Raw genomic sequence first — 16,575 nt, 5'->3', positions numbered from 1 at the left:
CTTTTAGGGTGATTGTGTTGGAGTAAAATATTTGCTTAAAACATGTAAGGAATACTTTTATCGTCTTCACACGTAATGTACCATTAAAGTAAACTTATAGAGAATGAAAATAGTTAATAATCAAAGCATGAAGTATGTGAATGCAAATTGCATGTGGTCAATATTTCCTACTAATATTAATTTAACTAGATGTTAACTCGCGCGTTGAGCGAATATATTTTAATATACTTAATTCAAGTGGATATTTTTAAAAAATCAATATAAAATTTTATGTCTCAATTGTCAAATGATTATTGATATAGTAGTTATATCAATAATATATATATATATATATATATATATATATATATTCAATTTTATCAATGTAATTTATATAAGAGAAGTACCATTGTCAGATAAATGTTGTTAACAAACACACCCAAAAATAAAAGGCACATATTAATAGTCTCGAAATATATTTTAAGGTAAGCAAGAGAGACTATGTACTCTCAATTCAGTCGAAGTTGAAGAAATTTCTCATGTTATTAAGTTCAATATTATATATTCTGAAAAGATTATACAATTGCTAGCAAATAAGTAGATGACAAGTAGATGCGAAGTTGATTAATGACAAAAAAAAAAAAAACGTATTGAGTAGTAATGTAAAATTAATGTGAAAGATGTTGGACAAATGTTATGAAATAATAATCTGAGATTAATTTAGAAAATTTTGAATAGGCGTTATGAAATAATATTTAAATATGAGATATAGTATAAGATAGTGAATAATATATAAAATTTGAGGAAAAACTATTTAGAAACTATAAAAACGTACATGTCAACTTTTTGGCTGGTGGAAAGTTTTTGCATACGTGGAGAAAATAGATAAAGTGGCGGTAGAACATAATCTGTTTTAAATATATATAATAGATTATTAGCCATACATTGAAGGTTTGGTGATCATATATATTTGAAGTTATATTGTAGATTAGATTTTAAAATTTTAAAACACAAATCTCTATATCTCTATGTAAATTAGTATTTGTTGAAATAACTTAAATGTACTGTTGATTTTCTTATTTTGCTTAAAATAAATTTCTAATTTTTTTCTTTTTTATTAAAAAAATCAATTTTGTGATTCCTGTATTATTTAATTATTAGGTTCCTATTGCGTTTGATGAGATTCCACTTTTATTAATAATGTGACATTTAAATAATATTTATGAATTGAATAAAATATTTTAAATAATAATTTTATTTATATTATAAAATATTAAAATTAATTAATTTTATTTGTATATTAAAATATTTAAAATTAAACTTTTAAAAAACAAAATATCAAAATTTATTTAATAATTTAAAATTTATAATATTTATATAAAAGATTTATAATTTTATTTTAAATATTTTAATATTATTTTTCATATTTAAAACTATTAAATTTTGATATTATTAAATTTTTATTTTATTTATATATTACAATATTAAAAATATGTTTATTTTATTTATTTATAAATTAAAATATACCTAATTTACCAACAACAATTTAATTTTTTAATTTTTTTTTTATTTTAACATATAAATAAAATAAATAATAAAATTAATTACAATATCAATAAAATTAAAATTATTTTATTTAAATCACAAATGACATTTAAGTATCACATCAATAATTAAAGTGTTATATTATAAAAAATAATGGGAATAAATAAATTACAAAAATTAATTAATAGGACCAAAAGTTTAATTTTAAAAATGAGACGTTAAAAATTCATTTTGAGTAAAATAGAATGAAAATTATATTTAAGATTAAAGAAAACCAAATAATATAATATGAATGAAAAAACAAATTTGTTTCAATATCAATGTAAAGACAAATGATAGTTCAACAGAGTACTAAATTACTAATGTGATATATTATCAAACAAAAGAAAGTACTAATGACATATTTTAAGCATGAAAATGACTGAATTGTTTATATTTTCATCTAGTGAAGGAGTGTCGTGTCTTTTGCGTAAGGCTTTAAGCCGAACAAAGTGGGAAAACTGAAACTGCTACTGTTTCTGGATGTGCCTCTCTTTCTTAGTAGAGTAAAAAATTGGCATATAACTCCAACCAAACTATATAATATACTCAAACGGCAAATTCTCCCTTTATACGGTCCTATCCCTATTTTTTAACATTATGTTAACACTAATATTTTGTCAGATCAGATATTCTCCGATCATTATTGATATACTATTTCCGTTCATTAATTAATGGTGTTTCTTTACTAAAACAATATTTGTTCATTCAAAATAGTTGTAAAAATTACATCAATTAATAAATAATATAATTTAAAATTATTAAAAATTATTTATCCAAAAAAATATTTACATAAAAAAATCAGTAAAACTGAAAAGAATGAATATGTGAAATACTTTCTTCCTATAAAAAATAGAATATATATTTTGCAAGCATTAATTTGAGATATATTTGGAAGATTAATTTGATGATTATGTTTTTATATATATTGTGGTAATTTATAGTTGCTAAATTTTATTCATTAAAATGTAATTAAAATATTGTGATGTATTTATATGTGATGAATGAAAAAAGTAAATGACAATTAAATCAAATTTGTAATATGAGTTATATTTTTTATTGTTGGTTTTTAACTATAGAGATATAGACAAAAAAATTAATAGAATGAGTAATAAAAAATGAACAATTTTTCAGGTGTCACATCATACATGTGGTAAAATTAGTGTCACATGACATATAAAGATGTGATGTGTCACTATAATATTTTGGGATTTATTTTAATATACTACATTGATGCCTACAACTATGATAAAATTGAAGTATTTAGAATATTCATAGCTTCAAAGTTGTAACGTTTAAAACACATAGTCATTGTTTGAATTTGCAATTGAAGTTGATTTCTCAATCTGAACCAAACCAACATCACAACAAGATAGAAAATGAAAACGTCGTACCAAGACAACAAACAAATACAATGTTATATTAAGACAAAAAAATCACAAAAAATACAAAAAAAAACTAATTATGTGTAGAAAACATTTATTTAGATAAAAAAAGATGTCCTTAAACTCTAATTCAACCGAAATATTGTTAGATTGGACGTCTGTTTCAAATTTAATATTTCTAAAATAATTTTTGCATTTGAATGTCTTAAAAAGTTGATTTTTAATATGTAAAGACAAATTTGTAATATATAAATAATACATGTAGACACAAATTTTATCTCAAACGAGTTTATAATCAGAGAAAAATAATATTTTATATTTAATTATTTGAAATTAAATTTTAAAAATTTGAATTGATTTTACTTTCAAAATACATAATGCCGATACCTAAAAAACTCAATGGTACGACTATTTTTCTTTCTTTTTCTTATCGACTTTCTAAAAAAGTTTCATTTCCACCTCTTCTTAAACATTGCCTATATCAAAAAGTCACATTAATTCCTTTGATAAAAAAGAGTAACATTAATTATTTTTTCACTATTATTTCTACCACTACTACTATATTATATAAGCCACACTACTTTGAACAAACTTTCATTCACATTCTCTCAATTACACCATCTTTTATTTCAGGTCCACCTAGCTAATTGTCTTCATTCTCTTCTACTTTCTACATAATAATGCATTTTACTTTTGGGTTTTGGTTTATTTAATCACTTGTTTTGTAGGGATGGAAAGAGTCCTTTTTTTTTTTGAATTTAGCTCAGTAAATGAGCAGTTGTTAATCTAGGCAAGTGTTGAAAATGTGACTAATTATTTGTTTGTGGGCTATGTTATATGTATAGTTTTTTGTGATGTTATTACCTACTTGATATTCATTCATATCTCGAAATGTATGCTAGTTTTGGGCTTAACATTATTAATGAAGGTTTCATTTGTAGGCTTTAGATTATTATGGTTATAAATTATAGTTGCAGTTTACTACAAAATATTGACAAGTGCGACCTATATGATTACAATTGCGATTGTAAGGTTGTTGCAGAGATATCTAAAACTTTATACTGCAACTATAATTGCTGACGTGGACCGCAATATAAAACAAAGATTATATGTTCTACAATGTTTTATGGTCCAGTTTATTTATTGCATTAGTTGAGCTTTCTGACACCAAATAGATGAAGTTGTAACTTAATTTTAAGATTGTGGTATGGAATATTGGAAGTATTTCTTTTTCCTTTCTTTTTTTTGTACTTTACTTTTATTTCTTCTTTTTGTAAGTTTACCTGTCATAGTTTTTGTTCTTCTCTAGTCATATTTTTTCCTTGTTTTCAAGCATAGGTTTTCATTTGGTTGAATGGAGAGTGCAAGAATCATTCAATGGTTGGTATTATGTGCATTGCTATCACTTCATGCAGAAGGAAATTTTGTTCCAATGACTCGGCTTGAAAATGCGGTATCAAAAGGAGCTGGTCAGTAATTTTTTTGCTGTTTTTCTGTTGAAATTTTTTGATGATTGTCTTCTTTATCTCTAGCATTGCTGTTATTTATTTATTTTGTTAATGACTTATGTTTGTAATAATATGTTAACACAACAATAGAAAATTTAAAGTGTTTAACATTTGTGCAGTGTGTTTGGATGGAAGCCCCCCAACTTTCCATTTTGATGAAGGACATGGAGATGGAGTTAACAACTGGATTGTTCACATTGAGGTTCCTTTCATAAATTAGGCTAGTAATTGTTTTAATGACTCATAACTTATATTTTTTTCTTATATGTTTCATTTATACTTTAGTCAATTGCATTTCCTATTTTTCTTTGACAAACCATAGAGATTTCTTTTTTTTTTTTTCTGATGATACTGTTTGATCCATGTAGTCGATTCTGTCTAATGGAGTACGACTCATTGTTTTTAGTATGGTTCTCATTAAAATTAATTTAGGGAGGCGGATGGTGCCACAATGTCCAAGATTGCCTTGGTCGAAAGAATAGTCGTTTGGGTTCATCGGACCATATGAAAGAGAAAAGTTACTTTTCTGGATATTTAAGTAACAACCAACAATTTAATCCAGGTATTGTTTATATATATATATATATATATATTGTTTCGCCTTATTAGCCTAATTTTATACTTAGTGTAATATGATGATGAGGTGTGAACCAAAATAAAATAATGATAAAGTATTTTTTTATAAATTTTCAGATTTCTACAATTGGAATAGAGTCAAGGTTAGGTACTGTGATGGATCATCATTTACTGGTGATGTGGAAGAAGTTGATCCAGTAAGTTTTGAAAAAATCAAAAGGATTTTGAAATTTAAATTTCAAAGGAAAATTTTAGTTATTGTTGATTTATTTTTTTATGATGAGATTCTTATTGTATGTTATATAAATCAGACAACCAAATTGCACTTCAGAGGAGCAAGGATTTTCTCTGCTGTAATGGAAGAGTTACTAGCAAGAGGAATGGTTCATGCTAAAAATGTAATAACTTTGATGATAGAGAAACGATTTTTGTACATCCAAATTTAGACAACTTTCACCACAACTTTTTAAGTGGTTAATGGATATATCAGATGTCGAAACTCAATTACCACTAGCGTAACCTCATTCATTAACCATGAATTTAGATGGAGTTAATCGTTATGAAGTTTCGTTAATATTTAATGAGTTTTTACATCTGGTACATTCATTATCCTCAACTAAACGTAATTAACCACCCTTTTGAACTTCGTCAACCATTTAAATTGTTGTTGCAAAAGTAGTCCAATTTTTGTTGTACAAATAACACAAATGTTGATGATTTGCCACTTTTACTTCCCTCTTGGATAGTTGTTTTCATTTACTAACTGAAACTTGTAACTATAGGCTATTCTTTCTGGATGTTCTGCTGGAGGATTGACTTCTATATTACACTGTGATGGCTTTAAAGCACTATTACCTAATGGAGCTAGAGTTAAATGTGTCTCAGACGCTGGTTATTTTGTTAATGTGTATGTTCCATTACTTTTCTCTTTAGACAGCCATTTTCCTTACATATTTACATTATCCATAGATCATGTAATGATTTAATATGTTGTTGCATAACAGAAAGGATATCTCAGGAGAACAATTTATTGAAGAGTACTTCCGTCAAGTTGTTGAAACACATGTACTTGTCCTTTCTCTTATTATTTTCCTCTTCAGGAAATCACTTGCAATTTTTCATTTGAAAGAAACTACACTTTCTGAGCTACTAAAGTTTAACATGGATGGATAGACACTTCAGATAGAAAACATGTCTTAATCTGACATGTGTTGGTGTCCTCTCAACACCGACACAAGTGATTATACTTAATTACTTTCACTTTTTAAATTACCACTGGTGTTGATATGTCTGTGTTTGTTGTGTTAGTGATGTGTCTGATGTATGTGTCAGTGCTTCAAAGTTTTGAGGCTTTCATTCATCAAAGACTTATTTGTTTTCTATATTATATTAATTTAGGGCTCAGCAAAGAATTTACCTACATCCTGCACTTCAACACTCAGTCCAGGGCTGGTAAGTTTGAATTGTAATTTTATCTTCTAACTTTACAATTTCTGCGTTGTTTATAATGCTTCTAAATTATCATGTAGTGTTTTTTCCCACAATATATGGCATCAGGTATCAAAACGCCCATCTTCATTGTAAATGCAGCCTATGACTCATGGCAGGTCAGATTTTCTGTTAGCATAATTTGTTTTTCAAAATGGAGTTACTTTTTTGAATATCTGCCACAATAGAAACTTCTTAAACCAAGTTTATATTCTATGACCAGTTTGTGGCTTGATTAAGTAACACCAAGATGTTTCTTATGATTCAGATTAAGAACATTTTAGCACCTGGTGCTGCCGATCCAAACGGTCAATGGCGTAGCTGCAAGACTAATCTAATCAACTGCTCACCCAAACAACTAAATATAATGCAAGGTTAAGATTTTCTGCTAACAATACTAACATTGACTCTGTTTAAAAAAAAAGATATAATGACTTGTGTCATAACAATATTTGTTGGCTAAAGGAATTTTTCTAAGCTTATATTGTTATTTTCATGCATGAATTTATTTTTCAGATTATAGGTCACAATTCTTGAAGGCCTTGAGTGTTGTAGGCAACTCTTCATCAAATGGAATGTTTATAGACTCTTGCTATATCCACTGCCAAACAGAACCACAGGAAACATGGTTACAAAGTGACTCTCCAACGGTTGCTAATAAAGTATGAGATTGAATTCTTTCATTTCCTCAATTCTCCTTGTGAAGGGATTCATATTCTCTGCAGTCATACAGTTGTGGATCTCGATCGTTAAATGAAGACCAAACAATTCATATTTTGAGTTGCATTATAATTTTATAAAGCTAATTTCATGAAGTCAAAATACAAGCTGTCTAATTTCATGTCGACACGTGTCTGTGTTCGTCACATGTTGATATTTGATACATACACATACCAGCACATGCAGTTATATTCAATTGCTTTTATTTTCTTAAAATATTTTTGATGTCTGTGTCAGTGTCGTGTTTTGTGTCAGTGTTTCATATATCTTGAAAAGCTAATTTTTGTTTGGTTGATATTTTGCAGACAATTGCAGGGGCAGTAGCAGATTGGTTTTATGAAAGAAGTGCTTCCCGTGAGATAGATTGCAGTTACCCTTGCAACCCTACTTGTCAGGATCGTGTAGATGCATTACCCTACCCAGGAATATACTAGATTACTCATCTAATCAATTATATTTATATTTATCATTCATATATAGTATTGAATGTAAAAATAAAGCAAGCCAGAAGGCGTCATTGCATTATACTATACTATTTATGAAATTGTAAGTTCGATGCTATTATCACTAATTGATGTGTCTAATTTACTTAATGTCGTTAGTTTCTCAAAGGTTTAAATCTATTATCTATTATATATATTTAAAATAAACTCCCTTGGCCATCTCATTGTTCCACATGTGTAAACATATTCCACCTCAACAAATTAACTGATGTGTACGTATTTGTTAGAGAGTTCTCGTGACTCTACTCCAAAGATAACCTGCTCCAAAGATACCCTGAAAGAGGTATAGGTTTGATAGTTGCAAGAAAAAAAATTATTCTCTTTGTCCATTTCTGATTTCGCTGCTTCTCATATTTTGTCCGCCGTAAATTCAATTATGTTCTATGCAATCTTTGAAATCAATTTGGCTCATAGTAACTTAATGCTATGACAAGTTGGTAATAAGTCCAATTGGGAAATCACAAGTCCTACTGATGCAGTCCACTACAATAATTGGTCAGAAGACACTAATTTTTTCCGCAAATCCTTTCACTCAAGTGGAGGAGGGAGATGCATCTCTCTACTCCTCAGCTTTGATTGGAGATGTTCTTTCTTTCTCAACATTCATTTAACTTCTTCTTATAGATAGATGATCACTTATAAGGTAAGAACAAGTTTGACTTAAGTAAATTCAATTCATGTTTAAAAAATATGTGTCATTGAATTGAGAAATAATTAAAATATGAACAAAAAAGACAAATGGATCATTTTAAATTTCAAAAAGTTATTGGTTTCAATCATTTTAAATTTCAAAAAGTTATTGGTTTCAATCATTTTAAATTTCACAAACACAAATATGCATGTATTGTAGAAAATTTTCAAATTTCAAATGTTAAAGCTAATGACTTCCATTTTAATTAATGATCTTTGTGTGAATTGTGATTTTTTTTAATTTTAAATCGGAAGTATTAGAATTTTAATTTACAAATATTCAAACTATTTTTAATATTGATAGAGTAATCATAATCATTAACATTTTGGTTTCAAAACCGAAATTCAAAATTTATAACAATTTAGTTACAAAATATTAATTGTCAAACAATTATAAGTATACATCAAATACAAATAATTGCAAATGAGTTACTTTAATTTCATGTCAATTAACACTACAAAACAAAAAATTAAATTTAATTAAAAGATATGTGCCATTAAATTGGGAAATAGTTAAAATATGAACAAAGACAAATTGGATCATTTTAAATTTCAAAAAGTTATTGACTTCGATCATTTTAAATTTTACCAAGGCAAATCTGCATGTATTGTGACAAATTTCCAAATTTCAAATGTTAAAGTTAATGACTTTGATCATTTTAATTAACAATCTTTGTGGGAATTGTGAAATTTTTTTTATTTTAATTGGATATATTAGAATTTAAATTTACAAAAATTCAAATTATTTTTAATATTAAAAGCATAATCATAATCATTAATATTTTGGTTTCAAAAACGAAATCGAAAATTTATAAAAATTCGGTTATAAAATATTAATTATCAAACAATTATAAGTATACATCAAATACAAATAATCACAAATAAATTACTTTAATTTCATGTCAATTAACACTATAAAACAACAAATTAAATTTAATTAATTTCAGTAAAATAAAACTGACTAAATTCAAATAGACATGATTTTGTCCATCATTTATATATATATATATATATATATATATATATATATATATATATATATATATATATATATTTACCAATGTTCAAAGTAAAAAATCAAATACAATTTTTTTTATTCTCTCACTCGATCATTTTAATCATAGATCTTTGTGGTAATTGTGAAATTTTTTATTTTAAATTGAATATATTAGAATTTTAATTTACAAACATTCAAACTATTATTAATATTAATAGATTAATCATAATCATTAACATTTTGATTTCAAAACCGAAATCCAAAATTTTTAACAATTCGGTTACAAAATATTAATCGTCAAACAATTATAAGTATACATTAAATACAAATAATTGCAAGTGAATTACTTTAATTTCATATCAATTAACACTATAAAACAATAAATTAAATTTAATTGATTTCAATAAAATAAAATAGACCAAAATTCAAAGAGACCTTACTTTGTTAATTATTTCTAAATATTTATATATTATATATATTTATCACTATTCAAAGTAGAAATTCTAATTCAGATGAACTATACTTTTCTTAAACATGTTAATGATCAACACAATTATTAGAGTATCAAAGTTCGAGTTGTTCGCATTTATATTATCTACACCATACAGAGTGAGGATGCCTTGAGACATTATTTTGTTGGATGAAAAAGTATACAATCACAATGATTGCATTCAATTTCGTGTATATATATATATATTATCTTTGCTTTCATATTTTATTTTATTAAAATTCAAATATATATAAATCTTTTTTGAATGATCAACTCTAAAATTATTTGACTTTAACTCACAAGTAACACCTTTGCATTCAAGAAGGTATACAACATAATAAATTTAAAAGTATCACCAGCAAATGATTCTTACAAACCTATCATAAGAACAAAAAAGACATTGTTTTTTACTACCAATTATTGTAACCAAAATCCAAGACCAAAAAATTACCATTCAAAATCATTACTGAGTTTACTTCCTTCCAACCACTAACAAAAGATTGGGAGATAAAGTAAATCTAATAGGTAATAATTTTTTCAATACAAAATTCAACTTCTAAACTATCAAAGAAATATCATTTGGTACTAACTATTTTTTGGATTGAAGACATGATTGGAACACTCTATTATATATATTTAAAACAGACTATGCTGCCACCACATACTATTTACTCCACATATGCATACATTTCCCATCTTAGTCAAAAGTTGATGTGTACCTCCAAATTAGGGATTAGAAACGGAGTAGAGGAAAACTGAGGTGATAAATATTTGTATATATGGAGGAAATAGTATGAGGTGGCAGTGGAGTCTGTTTTAAATATATATATAATAGAGTGTTCCAATGATGTCTGCAATCTAAAAAATAGTTAGTACCAAATGATGTTTATTTGATAGTTTAGAAGTTGAATTTTGTATTGAAAGAATTATTAGCTGTTAGATTTACTTTAGCTCTCAATCTTTGTGCTAATGATTTGAAGGAAGTAAACTCAAAGTAATGATTTTGATTGGTAATTTTTTTGTCTTGAATTTTGGTTATAATAGTTGTAAAAATCAATGTCTTATTTATTCTTACGATAGGTCTGTAAAAATCATTTGCTGGTTATATTTTTAGATTTGTTATGTTGTATATATCACCTTCTTGTATACTATTTTTTGAAATTTGAGAGAAGTTCTTTCTTGATTGTTGCAAGTTGTTACCGGTGAGTTAAAGTCAAATAATTTTAGAGTTGATCATTCAAAAAAAATTTAAATATATTTGATCATGTCTCTTTAAATATATTTAAAGTCAAATATTGTATCTACAGGCTTGACCGTGGCAACAGTGAATGCAGAAAAAGATCCAAAGATTCATTCAAAACATATCATTCATAATGCACCATTAAAACTTTCAAACTCATTCTTTCCAAATATTTAAATCATGTGAGAATTGGGCCAACTTACCCATCACAAGTTTAATCTAATTTATTGTAAATTTCAGAGCACGCTGCACCACCCCGAAACTTATTTGAATCTCAGTGGTGTGTGGCAGAGAAAAATGCCACTGTTCTCTGCAACAACTGAACTTGCTTTGTCTCATTCACTCGGTAACTAAAAATACAACCTTTCTTTTATACTTTCATGTAATTTTTCTTTGACCCTTTTCAACTATAACACTGCATTTCACTTCAATTCCAAAAACAATGCAAGGGTAGTTTAGTTTTGCCTCATTGTATGTAGATCTATCTGACCCATCTTGGAGAATCTAAAAAAGAAAGCATTTTGATTTTTGGGTCATGGGATCCAATAGTAGCAGACCAACTTCATCTACTTCTAAGGGACTCAGAGGGTTTCACTCTTATTGTCTTGGAAGTTGTTCTGGATCTCATGGCACTGATAATCAACAACACCAGGTTAGGTTTTTCCTTAACTTTTTCATAATGTTACTCACACGTTACTTTCTGGTTCTGTTCACTGTTTGATTACTTTTCATATGAAGAATCTTCATTTGAAAATCTTTTTTCAGTTTCTGTGTTTTCTTTCTCTTATGTAAGACATTTTGAGTATGCATGAGGTAGTAGTGGTATATTGGTGTTGATTTTACATGGTTAAATTTCCAATTCTTAGTGATATGATTCTTAGTTTCTTCTCAATGTTGAGTTTCAATGTAACCTTCTTGTATTAATGGCAACTTTGTTTGATTCAGACAATGTTTTTGACTTTAGTTTGCAACTCATGCTGTAGGTTTGTGATCAGAATAAAGTAAATGGCAGTGATGTTACATATGCTGATGGAAATCTATCGGACTCAAATGAGATGAAAACAAAGTCTTTTAGAAAGGTTAAAACTAAATACAGTGACATTACTTGTATGTCTAAGATCAACCTTGATGAGTGGAGTGAAACAAGGATCCCCAACACTTCGTCTCGAAGTGGTACCAGCACTGTTCATGCTTCTTCAACTCATTCGTTGAATCCTACACGTCGATTCCTTTCTCGGTTTGGCATCATTCCCAGTAATATAAACTTCAGACTTAACAGATTTACCAGTTCGAGGTCGTCAAGATCTCGTCCTGTTACTTCTGCAAGTTTGTCAATATTTGACAATGATGTTGAGCATAATCTACATCAAGAACCTTGTAGCAGTTTGATTAACAGAAATGAAACTCGATGGTGTAGCAGCTTGCTACCTGCATCTTTTGTTAATCAAATACCTACAGAGTGTCATGAAGATACTCCTAATAGTAGCAATCCCACTAGTGGCTTTGGGGCAAGAGATGAGTTGGATGTGAGCTTATTTTCTTCGAGAACTCGAGCAGACACAGAAAATATTGAAACTAGACATATAGATCGACAAACTGGAGCTCGAGAACCAGTTGAACCGAATGCTCGTTTTAGTCGAACTTTAAGTGTTGGAAGGCTTCGTGACAGAGTTCTTCGTCGATCAACATTGTCTGATCTTACCTTTTTCCCTCTGCAACAAGAGAGAGAACTGAGAGATGCTAATCAGAATGTGGCAAATTCAAGAATGTCACCATCTGATCATAGTGTTGTTAGTTCTTCTAGTATGTCTAACTCCATGTTTAGCATTCAAAACTATGACGTTGAGACCTCACGTTCGAGAGACGGTAGATATCAGGATCTACTAGAGCATAGGTCCAACTTCCTTGAACGAAGAAGAAGATTACGGTCACAGGTTTGTGGATATTCTGAATTTGGAGATTATTTTCTTACACAGTCAACCAATCACAAATCACCATTGGTGTGACTTTTAAGGTAGATGTGATTAAAGTAAAACAATTTCAGTAATCTAACGGTTAGAGTTAAATTTTGGTAAACTACATAATTTTTTTTTTCCTTTCAAAAAGCGCTTGATCAATTGTCATGTTTGTGAGTCTGTTAGTGTGACAGAGTAATGAGGTTGATACTTGATATTGGCATAATTAATTATGAGACTTGAAATAAACTAAAGAAAGAAAATACTATGATTACTTGTATCATTTACCTGAGAGACTTACACTTTTCCTCCATGTGCTGAACTTCACCAAAATTTACTGATTTGCACGTGAAATTATTATTTAGGTCCGTTCACTTCAGCGGCTGGGAAGCCGGTTTGAAAATCATTCTGCACATGAGAGATCATGTATCTTGTCTGATCGACATAGAAGTGGTCGTTGTACATGCCGATTCATAAACCGTGATACTAATTCAAATGATGATACTGGTGCTAGGGCTAGCATATCAAGAATTGTTATACTCGCTGAAGCCTTATTTGAGGTAAGTTTATTATTGCTTAACATTTTGATGAACATCAATAACATTATTTTATGTTAATACAATTTGAATCTTCTTTACATATTTTAATTAGGTTCTGGATGAAATTCACCTGCAATCTGTTGTTTTACCTTCCCATCCTTCTGTATCTTCCATTGGATCTGTTCCCGCGCCAATCAGTGTTGTGGATTCCTTGCCTCTCAAGTTATATGATAAGTTGCTTAAAGATCAAGAAGATGCTACAGAGTAAGTATTTAAGTTTAACATGAAAATAAAAGTAATGTGAAATGGAAAGTGCTATTTGTCCTAAGTATTTAAGTTTAACATGAAAATAAAAGTAATATGAAATGGAAAATGCTACTTGTCCTGAAAAAGTTAATCACGGGCGCATCACAATACTAGAATTATAACTGTAGCATGATCTTGTTTTGTTTTTATCCATCCATGTATTCTCAGATGCTATATATGCCTTGTGGAGTATGAGGATGGAGACAGCGTGCGAGTTCTGCCTTGCCATCATGAATTTCATAGAACATGTATAGACAAGTGGTTGAAGGAGATTCACAGGTACGAGAAAATGATATTTTACTGTTGGATTGAATTAAACATATTCGGCCATCTTGGACCTTACGGCTTACACCATCCTGACTCGAATATAAGCAAAAATTACTAAGATATGCTAATGAAGAATGTTAGTTAATCTTATTTTATAATCTTGATCTCATCTAAAAATAAACTTCATTTCCGATGGGAACTTTTTCAAAGCACATACTTTCTCAATTTTGAAAGCCATGTGGTTGATATCAGAAGAATAAAAGAGGTTATTGGAGATAAAATATGAATTAAATAAACGGTATTTTGGGGATGATTTCATTAAATAGGGTGAGATGAGTTAAAATTTTCTTATATTTTGGACTATTCTAGACATAAGTCTCTTTTTAAAGTGTAGAATCCCAATATCATTAGACGAGCGAGGCATTGACGCCTGTCACACTGAGCATACAGTATTATCACACTGAGCATACAGTATTATCACACTGAGCATACAGTATAGTCTCTACATGTGTAGTAGTTTTGTTTTTCACAACTTAATCTAATGTAACTCCACTTTCTCTTGAGACGCTTCTTATAATCGTATTCTTATGTATTTAATCTCTTCTATATATTATTATGCACAGCGTATGTCCACTATGTCGAAGGAACATCTGCATTTTGGATGCAACACCGACTCAGAATTAGTGGCTAGTTGTTGATCAGCATCTGATTTGAACCATCTAAAGCTACTGATCTTTCCTGCTGTGAATATCAGAAGTTCATTTCTTTTGTTTTGGTATTTTTCATTATAGTCAATGTTTATTTACTCCATGCAGAATAAACATGAAGGGAGTTTATAAAGAATGTTATCCCTCACCTTGTAAGCTGATTTTACACGGACAAATTAGATTCAATATAAAAATCTCACGTGATACCAGAGTCTATTGATTTGGCCACCCACCATTTTAGAGAAACAACTTTCACTTTAAAAGTCTTTTGTAACACTGAATTACATCCAATATAAAAATCTATCAAAGTTACTTCATTAGGCCACCTACTATCTATATCCACACATCAATTCCAATAGTGTTGGCGGAATAGGGTGTACAGCGAAAAACTATGTCTCACATGGAATAAGGAGCCTTTATGCCATTAAGTGGACTATGTTGCTATAAAAGATACTCATATTAAAATTAGTTATATTTTCACCGGTAATGACTGGAATCTAGAGTCCTAACCAGGATGCTCCTTGCTCCGTTGATAGCTAACATTAGAAAAATCCAGTTTCATCTCCATCATGTGATGTGCCTGATAACTACATTTGGTCGGGTAATCTGGATGGGATACCTCTATAGTAGATGATAAATCTTGGTTGTTGATTTGGCATTTGAAAGTCCCATAGAATATTAAGTTTTTTATATGGTGTATGTTTCTGTCATCATGCTATTCTGAACTCTTTCTCTTCTTCATAGATATCACTCTAACATTTTGCACAAGATGCTTGAATCATGGGAAAACTATCATTAATTGTATGTGAGATTGTGTTAATGCAACCAAGTTGTGGAAAGATACTAGGTTGGAATATAATTGATAAATTATTTGTTGAGCTTTGCTTGGAATGTCCTTGTGGTCCACACCATTGCTCCCACTCCCATTTGCTTCCTTATATTGAAGTTTAACAGGTTTTTCTTTTTTTACTCAGCTTTTAACAAGTTGTTAAATATACCAAAATCGAAATGTTTAGTGCAAAGACAAACATATAAAAAAACATTGAATAAAAAACAACACTGAAGAATTAGTTTGAGAAAAATGACACTGCTCCTTTTAGTTTCACATACTTGAATGTTTGTTTTCTACAACTTCTCCATGTTTATAACAAGCTACTTCTACGATTCTACTTAGGAGTAACATTTTTTGTTTAAAATATAATAAATAGGAATCATTGATGTCATCGTTTTTTTGTGTGTATATCTATTAAACCCTTAAAATATTACGTTCAATATATACTATAAAACTAAGAAAAAAAAAATTTATATTACGAAAAAAATATGGATAGTACTTATAAATCAAGAAAGGAATTAGTGCATATAAATCACTCCTTTATGAAAAATTTAAAAATACATAATAATAATAATAATAAATCTCAAATATAAAAAATATATAAAACATTATTGGCCACTCACTAAATCATGTCATCCAAATAAAATCTACAAATACAAATAAAAAATGGATTGAACTCATCAAAACAAAAGCAACTATTTCAAAATGATTATAATAGATAAAACTAAAGGAGATTTATGTTTTAACATTTTACCCATATTTAATAAATAATAAAAATCGCAGTCGGTTAAAAATTTACGTTGAATTGA

At 28.5% G+C, this 16,575-nt stretch overlaps 2 protein-coding genes across 7 annotated transcripts; both read left to right on the top strand.

Annotated features, from left to right (window-relative positions):
* Positions 1-3,480: 3,480 nt before the first annotated feature.
* Positions 3,481-7,811, top strand: LOC101503339 (pectin acetylesterase 8). 5 transcript variants are annotated; one of them, XM_073370904.1, is made up of 14 exons: positions 3,565-3,581; positions 3,677-3,738; positions 4,287-4,417; positions 4,576-4,658; positions 4,889-5,018; positions 5,150-5,229; positions 5,344-5,430; positions 5,815-5,939; positions 6,037-6,097; positions 6,431-6,484; positions 6,562-6,639; positions 6,789-6,894; positions 7,037-7,182; positions 7,546-7,811. In XM_073370904.1, the coding sequence occupies exons 3-14, from the start codon at positions 4,303-4,305 to the stop codon at positions 7,672-7,674; spliced, it is 1,194 nt and encodes a 397-aa protein (XP_073227005.1). In that variant the 5' UTR covers positions 3,565-3,581; positions 3,677-3,738; positions 4,287-4,302; the 3' UTR covers positions 7,675-7,811. The 5 variants fall into 5 exon arrangements, with proteins under 5 accessions (XP_004509558.1, XP_073227005.1, XP_027192331.1 ...); XM_004509501.4 differs by lacking the exon at positions 3,677-3,738 and having other exon boundaries at positions 3,481-3,581; XM_027336530.2 differs by lacking the exon at positions 3,565-3,581 and having other exon boundaries at positions 3,588-3,738.
* A 3,437-nt stretch (positions 7,812-11,248) lies between these two features.
* Positions 11,249-15,259, top strand: LOC101492704 (uncharacterized). Of its 2 annotated transcripts, XM_004509464.4 has the most exons (7): positions 11,249-11,506; positions 11,640-11,812; positions 12,144-13,094; positions 13,481-13,675; positions 13,767-13,918; positions 14,129-14,239; positions 14,851-15,259. In XM_004509464.4, exons 2-7 carry the CDS (start codon positions 11,696-11,698, stop codon positions 14,909-14,911), a joined length of 1,587 nt encoding a protein of 528 aa, XP_004509521.1. In that variant the 5' UTR covers positions 11,249-11,506; positions 11,640-11,695; the 3' UTR covers positions 14,912-15,259. The 2 variants fall into 2 exon arrangements, with proteins under 2 accessions (XP_004509521.1, XP_004509520.1); XM_004509463.4 differs by having other exon boundaries at positions 11,249-11,812.
* Positions 15,260-16,575: the final 1,316 nt, after the last annotated feature.

This window comes from Cicer arietinum, chromosome 7, assembly GCF_000331145.2.
Source record: "Cicer arietinum cultivar CDC Frontier isolate Library 1 chromosome 7, Cicar.CDCFrontier_v2.0, whole genome shotgun sequence".
NCBI lineage: Eukaryota > Viridiplantae > Streptophyta > Magnoliopsida > Fabales > Fabaceae > Cicer > Cicer arietinum.
This window is presented reverse-complemented; position numbering and strand designations above follow the sequence as displayed.

What these genes read in the sequence shown, in the direction of transcription:
- LOC101492704 (XM_004509464.4), top strand. Translation starts at nt 11,696, where the DNA reads ATGGGATCCAATAGTAGCAGACCAACTTCATCTACTTCTAAGGGACTC. An exon ending in GATCAAGAAGATGCTACAGA is followed by an intron (nt 13,919 to 14,128) that starts GTAAGTATTTAA and finishes ATGTATTCTCAG; the next exon opens with ATGCTATATATGCCTTGTGG. An exon ending in TGGTTGAAGGAGATTCACAG is followed by an intron (nt 14,240 to 14,850) that starts GTACGAGAAAAT and finishes TATTATGCACAG; the next exon opens with CGTATGTCCACTATGTCGAA.
- LOC101503339 (XM_004509501.4), top strand. Translation starts at nt 4,303, where the DNA reads ATGGAGAGTGCAAGAATCATTCAATGGTTGGTATTATGTGCATTGCTA. An exon ending in TGCGGTATCAAAAGGAGCTG is followed by an intron (nt 4,418 to 4,575) that starts GTCAGTAATTTT and finishes ACATTTGTGCAG; the next exon opens with TGTGTTTGGATGGAAGCCCC. An exon ending in ACAACTAAATATAATGCAAG is followed by an intron (nt 6,895 to 7,036) that starts GTTAAGATTTTC and finishes TTTATTTTTCAG; the next exon opens with ATTATAGGTCACAATTCTTG.